This window comes from Limulus polyphemus, unplaced genomic scaffold (genome assembly GCF_000517525.1).
Source record: "Limulus polyphemus unplaced genomic scaffold, Limulus_polyphemus-2.1.2 Scaffold75, whole genome shotgun sequence".
Lineage (NCBI taxonomy): Eukaryota > Metazoa > Arthropoda > Merostomata > Xiphosura > Limulidae > Limulus > Limulus polyphemus.
This window is the reverse complement of record NW_013665685.1, coordinates 323,798-333,670: the sequence shown is the minus strand read 5'-3', so window position 1 is coordinate 333,670 and position 9,873 is coordinate 323,798. Positions and strand designations below refer to the sequence as shown.

The following is a 9,873-nucleotide window of genomic DNA, read 5'->3' as shown; positions in this document are numbered from 1 at the left end:
TGATAAAACTATTAAGAGTGTAGAGAGAAAATAATACATTGTGTAGAAAAGCTATCAAGAGTGTAGAGAGAAAATAATATATCATGTAGAAAACTATCAAGAGTGTACAGAGAGAAAAATATGCAATGTGAAAAAACTAGCTAGAGTTTATGGAATAAACAGTGTATAGTGTGATAAAACTATTAAGAGTGTAGAGAGAAAATAATACATTTTGGGGAAAAACTATCAAAAGTGTACAGAGAGAAAAATATGCAATGTGAAAAAACTAGCTAGAGTTTATGGCATAATCAATAGTATATAGTGTGATAAAACTATTAAGAGTTAGCTAGAAAATAGTATATTGTGTAGAAAACTATCAAGAGTGTACAGAGATAAAAATATATAGCGTGAAAAACTAACAAGAGTTTATGGAATAAATAGTATATAGTGTGAAAAACCATCATGAGTGTAGGGAGAAAAGAATATATAGTGCGGAAAAATTATTAAGAGCGCAGAGAGAAAAAATATTCAATGTGAAAAAAACTAGCAAGAGTGTAGGGAACGAATAGTGTATAGTGTGATAAAACTATTAAGAGTTAGCGAGAAAATAATATATTGTGTAGAAAACTATCAAGCGTATACAGAGAGAAAATATACAATGTGAAAAACTAGCAAGAGTTTGTGGGATAAATAGTATATAGTGTGAAAACCCATCATGAGTGTAGGGAGAAAAGAATATATAGTGCGGAAAAACTATTAAGAGCGCAGAGAGAAAAAATATACAATGTGAAAAACTAACAAGAGTGTAGGGAATAAATAGTTTGTTTGTTTGAAGTTAAGCACAAAGCTACACAATGGGCTATCTGTGCTCTGTCCACCACGGGTATCGAAACCCGGATTCTAGCGTTGTAAGTCCGCAGACATACCGCTGTGCCACTGGGGGGGGGGCACATCAGTAAGAATAATCTTTTATTGGCGTAATCAACTGATAGACTTTCGAATGTATCAATGGAATTAATTCCCTTTTAAGAGCAAAGCTGTACAATCAGCTAGTTGCGCTGTGCCCACTGGGATTAAACCCCAAATTCATACGTTATAAGCTCAACCTTACTGCTGGATCATCGGGGGCATCATAAACTCAATTGTGTATAATGTTGAAAATATGCTAAATTATATTTTACACATTTTACTTAGTTGTATATGCATCACATAACCTGTAGAAATAACAATAAAAACATGTTTGAATGTTTAATTGCTTTTTAGTTAGTGTGTTTTCTGAAAGAAAAAAAAACAACCTTACCTGTCTTGCTTTCGTTTTCTTCACTGATTGAGTCTTCTGTCGGTCTATTACCTTGTACTTGAGTTAACTGTATTTTACTTAAGAGACCCCCCAGTACGTCCATACTGGGATATACGATAAAATCAATAAATCCTGAAAGAATATATTATCAATGAAAATTATATTCAAATATATAATTTCGAATGAAATATTCAATAATAATACTAGGCCTATAAGCAAAAAAGTATATTATAAAATAGATCTTTTCATAAACTTTAAGAAACGAATGCGTGACATTTCCTATTTGAAAACGTCAGTAAGTTTGTTTGTTTGTAATTAAGCACAAAGCTACACAATGGGCTATCTGTGCGCTGCCTACCACGGGTATCGAAACCCGGATTCTAGCGTTGTAAGTCCACAGACAAACCGCTGCGTCACTGTGGGGGCACATCAGTAAGAATAATCTTTTATTGGCGTAATCAACTGATAGACTTTCGAATGTATCAATGGAATTAATTCTCTGTTAGTAATGAATGTTAGGCTTCTTCAGGTTTCTTTGTTCTTGGTTAACCCGTGTCATATTTTCGTGGTGTTTTTTTTTCTTAAAGTCCATCTGCAAGAACAATAATGAATACAAAGTAGGCTTAGCAGTTTTTAAGCCTAAATTGCACTTGCTAATGTATCGTAGCTTTACCTCGTTGTTCATTAATACTGAAGTCTTTATATACAGTTTATTTTACGAAGTGTTATATGTTTCAGTGTTAAGCCTACTGTACTAAAAACATTTGTTATTCTGAGTTATATGGTTAAATTCCACTGTCGCTGTAAATGTAATACCAATATGGTACTGTTAACATAAAAAAAGGAGTTGGACAAAAATGAGAAACACTTAAAAATGTACCCATTTTGTTTACCTCACATGTTAAATGGACTAGACCCTATGCTGACTGAATAATTTGTTATTCAAGAGACCTCTCAAACAAGTTTTCTGTATTACTTACAACATGCAAAATCTATTTCACGTTTGTTTTCAAAGAGGACAACTGTTAGATTCCCAATTAATTGGTGTTTTGGTGATCCAAATTGGCAAAAAAGGCAACATTGCTATTACCCCTCACGTCTCATCAGGTAAATGCAACAGTATCTGGAAGACCATCATAAGTGAATGAGACAGCCATACTTTATGCTAATATGTTTCAAGGCGTGGGAAAAGAAAAGCAACTAAATTACGTGATGAATAGAATACAGGTCAAGATAAACCAGTTTGTTTTAAAACAATACGACAAGAACTGCGCAAAGTAGGTTTTACCATAGGCGTGCTATATTAAGTAATCCATTGACTTAACGAACTAATTTTCGCACCCGTATTCAAGTATTAAAAGTATTGATCTTAAATCAATGGCGAAAAGTCTGGTCAGTCGAATTCGCACTGTTCCTTGTTCGATCTTGTTTATGTCTGGTGTCAACCCAACCCTGAAAGCTTAATTCCAATAATTTGAGGTGCTGAAGACTTTGTTATGAAGCGGAATGGATTTTTCTGGAAAGTCAGGCAAACAGCAAAACAATACCTTGGGATTGTAGCCAATCAAGTCTTGTCTGTGGTGCACACTATGTATCCGGCTGAAGATAGAATAGTTCAGCATGATAATACACCACTTGAAATATCAAGAATTGTTGTTGGTTGGTTTCAAAGGCATGAATCTGAACTTACAGATTTCCCTTAGCCAGCTCAGTCTCCAGATCTAAATGTAATCGAACCATTATGAGGCACTCTGGAATAATAGAAGTTCGAGCATACAAATAGAAATTCATAGCATACCTTCAGGAACGTGAAGATGACGTTTTACAATAAACTGAAACAATTCTAACAACCAAAAGTAGACCCACATGTTATAAAACCATTTCCTCTAAAATATAGCCAACAGCGACAGAACCAAATTATTGAAATAATGCAGTTTAATATTTATAAGTAAGAACGTAAAACCTGCCTATTTAGTTGATTATATTCTTACCGGGTTGATTTGTTATTCTAATTTTAATGTAGGTAGGTAACTAGCTCTGATCGGATGTGAACATTAATTTCTAATTTTTTTCACCCCCGTGTATGTGTGTGTGTATATATTTGTCCTCCGGCACTCGTATAACGCAACTACAGCGAACCAGGAACAGTCGGATTCACCATCTGACATGTTAACCACTAGGTCTTGCCCAGCCAGTTGTACTTGGAAAATGAAGGATTTTATCTATATGTTTTGGGCAGATCTTTACAGTGAGTATTGGTGGAAGAACAATGAAATTATTCATGTGATGCAACATGAGGAAACACAGGTCGGGAATTTGAGAATTAAAATTACCAGATTTCATTCTAATAAGATTTAGGAACATCTGTATAATTTTAGCACTGGCCATAAACAACAATGAACTACAAAGAATATTTATGGAACTATAGAATTCAAACAACAACAACGAAAAGTCATTGGCATATAAAATGCCTGACAGTGAACTGCTCTCGTCTTACCGATCTGAGATTCAGCAATTAACGTTGTGTTTCTATCACAGAGTGGTGAAAAAGGAAGACCCAGTTCTTTTTCTTTGTCTCCCTGGAAGATAAAAATACATTATAAAATTTAAAAGATTAATGATTCATTGTATAAAAGATCAACGAAAAAGTCGTTAATTGTAACATAAAAGATATCTCAATAATAATAATAATGAAAAGAAACAGGACAGATAAATATGCATTTTGAATTTTTTATGGTGTTAATTTCAGTTAGGCTTAGCTGCACCATTCAAGCAAGTATTCAGATATAATTGTTTTTTTCTTTCTACATTTTTAGTGTTATGTTTAGTCTACACCATTAAATAATTAGTTCCAAAACTTTTGTTTATTTACATTCTGAGAATTTATTTTTTCAAACTTTGGAATTTGAACTAAAAACTGAATCAAATTTTTACTAGTGCAGCCCTCTATGTGAGTTTTGCGAGCAATGAAACCTGTAAGGTTTGTCCGATAAAATATAATAGAGTTATTATTAAATCACAACAAATTTAGAGTAAATAGGTCAAACCCTTAAATGAATATTTTTGGTGGTGGATTCAGATAAAAAGAACTGAAAATGCTTTGATATGTATTTACTGAGTCATTTTCTGGAAGGTAAAAAGAATAAAAAATACGTATAGAGCGTCAAGTAAACCTAAAGTAGAATTTCACATCTTCTTTTGTTGTTGTCTTTCTAAGTGCTAAACTGCACAATACAATAGGCTATCCGCGCTCTGTCCAACACGGGGAATCGAATCCCAGATTTTAGCATTGTAAGTTCGTAAACTTACCGCGACCCACCTGAAAACGCATCTTATTTTTATATATATATATAATGTGACAAACGTTTAAATAAGATATTCAGAAAAAAGAGAAAGTTTTTACGTAGCTTCGTCTTAAATAAAACAAACAAACGAAATCTGGAGTAGGTTTTACCATAACTCAGACTTTACGTTGTGTTTGTGAATTTGTTTGTTTGTCCTCGAACTATTCCACCACTTTTAAATGTAACATGCCCACTTGTAATTCAGACTAGGGGTTGCCCGGGGATGTCTTCTAGTTGGGGCACAAAAGGAGGACTAAAACGCGCCTGGAAGGTCACCCACACATGATGAGGGTCTAGGAGTGGGTTTTAAGGTAGCTGAATCCGAATATGGGTTAAAGCTTTGTGTTCCTGGTCTATAGTAGGATCCTCCACTCACAAGCTACTTGAAAAAAAAAATTGCACACGTGCTTGGGTACCATTGGCGGATGGATTGCACAGTTTTTTAAGGTACAGACTCCTCTTAGGGTAGCTATAGCCCCTACCAAGGGAGCTAAAACGCACCAGGAAGGTCACTCAAGCATGATGGGCATTAGAAATGGACAAAACTGCTAATGGAAGAGTTCTTTCAGCAGGTATGTCATAACTAATGATTAATGTCCATTCTTACTAAACACTAGCAGAAAATAACGCACTCCGCTGCGGGGTTCAAAGACTACCTTCATGATTCACAGAGGTCCCAACGTCCCAGTCAAACTCCTCCATTATTCCCAATTAATTCTGTAGCTACCGCAAGGGGGGATCCGTACCCAAAAATAATTCCCTGAGGACACCTGCCCGTGGTACCTGAGCACATTTGGTCCCGCTAGCTTATGAGTGAGGATATCCAGCGAAAACCGGGAACACAAAATCTGATGGAAGATTCATGTTTGGTAACTTTTGAAACCTAGGGATAATGTAACATCCACTGTTTACTGGGGTGGCTGATATCACAGCTGTGGAGGATCAGAGATAGAGCCTTGGTTTTGTCTATGCTGTAAGTACAGCGAACAAGTTCGTAACTTTGGAATCTTTCATGTTAAACAACAGAGTTATGGTACACAAGCTCTACTTCTTGGAACAACAATACCAGTTAATGTAAACTACCTGTGCTTAAGTTAATACAAAAGGGAATTATACAAAACGCATTACTTTCTATTTGACTTGTCGAACTTAGAGCCATTGGTTGAGATGTGACGGAGTGAAGATTAACTCTTTTTCACCATTTTGGAGAGACAATTTTCTTATAACAATCACAATAACTTACTTAACTTACAAATGAAAAATTTTCTGAGCGTGATCTAAATGACTTACTTAAACTCTGTAAGAGATAATAACGATTTCATTGTTTTGATCTGGTGGAAATGTGAAGACATATCCGTCCCCAACACCATTTCTATCACGAGGCTCCGAAAATCCCTAGATAAAAGAAGTTGTCAATTGATATCACGAAGGAAGAAAATATGAATCACGTGAATCCCATTAGCAGTTCTCTTATTTATATTAACAGCCGATTTCAGTATGTTTGAAACAATAACAAACAGATGATAAAAGATTATAACGTACGATTTGTTTATACAAATATGTAATTTCAAATGGCTATATTTCGTATTTATTAGAAATCACAGTGAAAAAAAATAAGGCTCTTTCTAAGAAGATCTACTTAACAATGTAAATCTTTTGAGCGTGATCTGAATGACTTACCTAAAAATATTTTAAAGATATTCTTATATTGTTTCATTTTTATCAATCACCTCCCTGAACAAAATATATTTGATTACTTGTACATATATATAGATACTAGAGTTTGAAACTGGGATATACTATAAAACTCGTGATTATAAAAAATGCTTTACATAAATCTTATTTATTTTTTCAACATTTCGATGTATTTTTAATATAGGGGCTACTGGATGTCAAACTAAATAATTAACGTAGAAAAACATTTCATAATTGTTATTTCTTTTAGAGTTTTGTGCCATGACTGAAGTTTAATGCTAATATATCTGTTTTCTAACGTTTTAGACCTTTTGATCAATTAAGGGTTTCAAGCATTAAGAGTTTGTTTTATGCATGTTTTAAATGTTTCGTTTAATAGTATTTTGTTTTTTTCTAAAATCCTAGATTTTTTTGCTTAATTTAAGGTTTCATGGATTAAGAGTCTGTTTTAGGCATGTTTTAAATGTTTCGTCTAACAGTAGTTTGGTTTTCTATCACTGTAGATCTTTTGCTTAACTTAAGGATTCAAAGATTAGGAGTATATTTTATGCATGTTTCGTCTAGCACTAATTTGGTTTTCTAGCCCGGTAGAATTTTTGCTTAATTCAATGTTATAAGGATTAAGAGTTGTTTTACGCATGTTTCAAAAGTTTCGTCTAATAGTGATCTAGAAGAAATTTATTGTAATGTTCAATGAACTTTTTCGAATAATTTTTTATATTAACTTGCCATATTCTGATTAATGAATCTATGTGCTTGCTGTGAATCAAGTTATTTTTTGAAAAACTATTCTATCATACTGGATGCTAACCGAGATAATTCTTTGGAGTTTCCCATAATTCAGTTATTACAATTGATTTATTGCATGTCGACCACTAAGGAAAAGGATAGTTTATTTCACAACGCCACCTAGTGTAATTGACATCAAAATCTAATAAGTTTTATGACTGGTGGTTGTACACTCTATATGAAAACTAATTCTACTATTATTAGTTAAAAACAAAAGGATAAAACTCTTACCCCTAAGGATATTAATGTCTACAGATGGAAAGTAATCCCTACTGAAACATGTGAGTTCTTTATGAACAGATGTAGAAAAAAATCTTATTTAATATACAAATAGAACAAAACAGGAATAAAGCAACATGTTCAGAAGAAATAGTGTATTTGTTGAACAAGATGAACTAAGAAGAAATGATGGGGTTCAAATCTTAATTCCCGATGTTGCTTGCTCAGAACTTTAGGCTAAACTTACCTATATTCTTCCTTGCTTAAATTTTGAAGGATGTTTAACCCTTCGTCCATCATCAGGCGGAAGGCTGCACTAATGTGATGGTTTTCTAATACTGCTCGATCATTGTACAATAACGCTGTGTCTGACCTGTATAGAACGTTAAATCTTCAGTCTTTTACCTCTTCTCTTAAAACAAATGGCATTTTCAAAATACTAATAACAAACAGTAGGGTCTTTGATAAGGATACAGTTTCTCTTTCTTCTAAATAAACGTTTAATTAGGGTAACTAGGACCTGTAACATTTCCTTGTAGTGAATAATATTAGCTTTGAATTCATGGAGCAGTTGATTTTATCAAACAAAATGTTTTACAGTATAATATTCAGTTTTAGTCGAACTTCAACATTTTAACTGAACTTTGAATAAGTGAATTTCAGATAAAAAAGAAAACAATAATAATAATGATAATCAGTATTGAGGAAGACAACGCTCACAGCGGATACTTAGAGTAGGCTGAAATTAATTTGAAACAATTGGAAAACACACGCATAATTGTGCAATTATAGTTAACATGAGATATATAAAAAATATATATAATTATCCTCAGATAATTATTTCTCCATATAGACTAAAAGTTATCTCAAAAATATAAAAGCATTGGGATAATTATGCAATAAAAGCTAATAGGAAAGTTGAACGAAATAAGCATAAAATAATTATCGTTAACAATTAATTTTCTATACTGTTGTCCTGGTTGTTTAGCTATTGCTTGTCATTAGCGCCATCTCTTGAACATTGATGAATGTAACACATTTCTTTAGATATTTTTTTCTGCGAACGTATTGAGATTTAAGTCACAGAAATCAGGTCTTTAATATTTTACCCTTACCCACGATCTTTTCGTCCTTAGATGGAAACGAACTTCAAATCAATATTTATTAGACAAAATTACTTAATGCAATATCGCAAGAGGATTGGTAATATTTCGTTGACTCAGAGGGGTTTCAAGTAAATAGGATATATATGATGACATTTGTTTGGTGTATGCTATACTGAAGAGATCTTTCGCTGAATACCTAAGCTTATCAGATAGAATGGGTTACGACAGTCGAAAGTGTTAATTTAAAACGCCTTTTGCTCTAGATCTTCTAAGCAAAGAAATCAGTTGCTCTCAGCAAAAGTAAAATTCCTCATTGTGACTGCTATACATCAAGGGGTTACAAGTCATGTAACTTAGTCTATACATTTCTAGGCATGTAATTTATACATGTCTAGTCATGTGACTTAACTTATACACGTCTATCCATATAACTTAACTTATACGTGTTCATAACTCACTCGTCTTGCTGGAAACTCGAAGGACAGATTAGTATACCATTAACTGTAAGCTATCAATACAAATCTTATTCACGTTTCACCAGCTTCGATATTAAATAATAGCTTAATACATTTACATAGCTTACACATTCTAGCTAAAAGAAAATAAAAAGTTTTAAAATAAAATTTTGATTGCTAATTGCAAAAAAGTAATTTTAAGTTATGAGTTAGAAACCTAAAGCTTGGTGCTTAGATTTAATTTATATTAACTTTTCAAACATTTTTTTGAAATTATTAAGAATTTTCTGGCCTATCACTTTTTTATTCAAGATATTTAGCTGATGAAAACATGGACTAGAAAACATATGTATGTATATGCATTTAAATACACGTGTTGAGGGTAAACTAAAACAAATAACTGAGGTGAGAGGTAGACTTAGAATAATAAAACTAATTAAAATAAGTAACTAAAGTGCAGAATATAATTACAAGTATAAAACGAATAAAATCAACAAACTGAGAATGAAAACGGATACTTAAATAAATAGACAATAGAACATAACAAAGAAATACATAAGTAAGTTGTTAGTTAGAAACATGTAAATGTTTTAGTTCATTGGTAATAGTAAAGGTAGTCATGAATGTTGCAGCATCCTACACAAAGCTGCACTGTCTGCATTCATGGAACTGCAAGGATCGTAGCTCCTTAAACAAGGGCATGCCTAATGCCGTGCTGTACGCCGTGTCTACAACAGGTTTAAGACAAATAGCATCCAGAATACACTTCAGCTATTCAGCTAGCTCTGATCCTGGTCTGAATACATCATCATAAACACCATCGGGTTTCAATCCATGTTTTGGACCAGGGAGGGTCAGGTTCAGTGTAGATCTCTTCCTCCCTCTCTGGAATCATTATTTTGTTTGCACTATTATTGAATCCTAGGTAATAACCTTTGTTACGTTGTTGTTTCATTACTCACAGTATGTTACATTTTGCCTATTGT

The 9,873-nt window shown here is 33.2% G+C and overlaps 1 protein-coding gene across 1 annotated transcript in view; it reads right to left on the bottom strand.

Moving 5' to 3' along the window:
* The window catches only part of LOC106466596 (calcium/calmodulin-dependent 3',5'-cyclic nucleotide phosphodiesterase 1-like), a 210,806-nt gene that overhangs the window by 5,694 nt on the left and 195,239 nt on the right, over positions 1-9,873 (bottom strand). The window contains exons 11-15 of the mRNA XM_022395313.1: positions 7,574-7,699; positions 5,914-6,018; positions 5,513-5,594; positions 3,777-3,858; positions 1,280-1,411 (exon numbers count right to left, since the gene is read on the bottom strand). Of these exons, the coding sequence (XP_022251021.1) occupies positions 1,280-1,411; positions 3,777-3,858; positions 5,513-5,594; positions 5,914-6,018; positions 7,574-7,699 (527 nt within the window). The remainder of the gene's footprint in view (positions 1-1,279; positions 1,412-3,776; positions 3,859-5,512; positions 5,595-5,913; positions 6,019-7,573; positions 7,700-9,873) is intronic.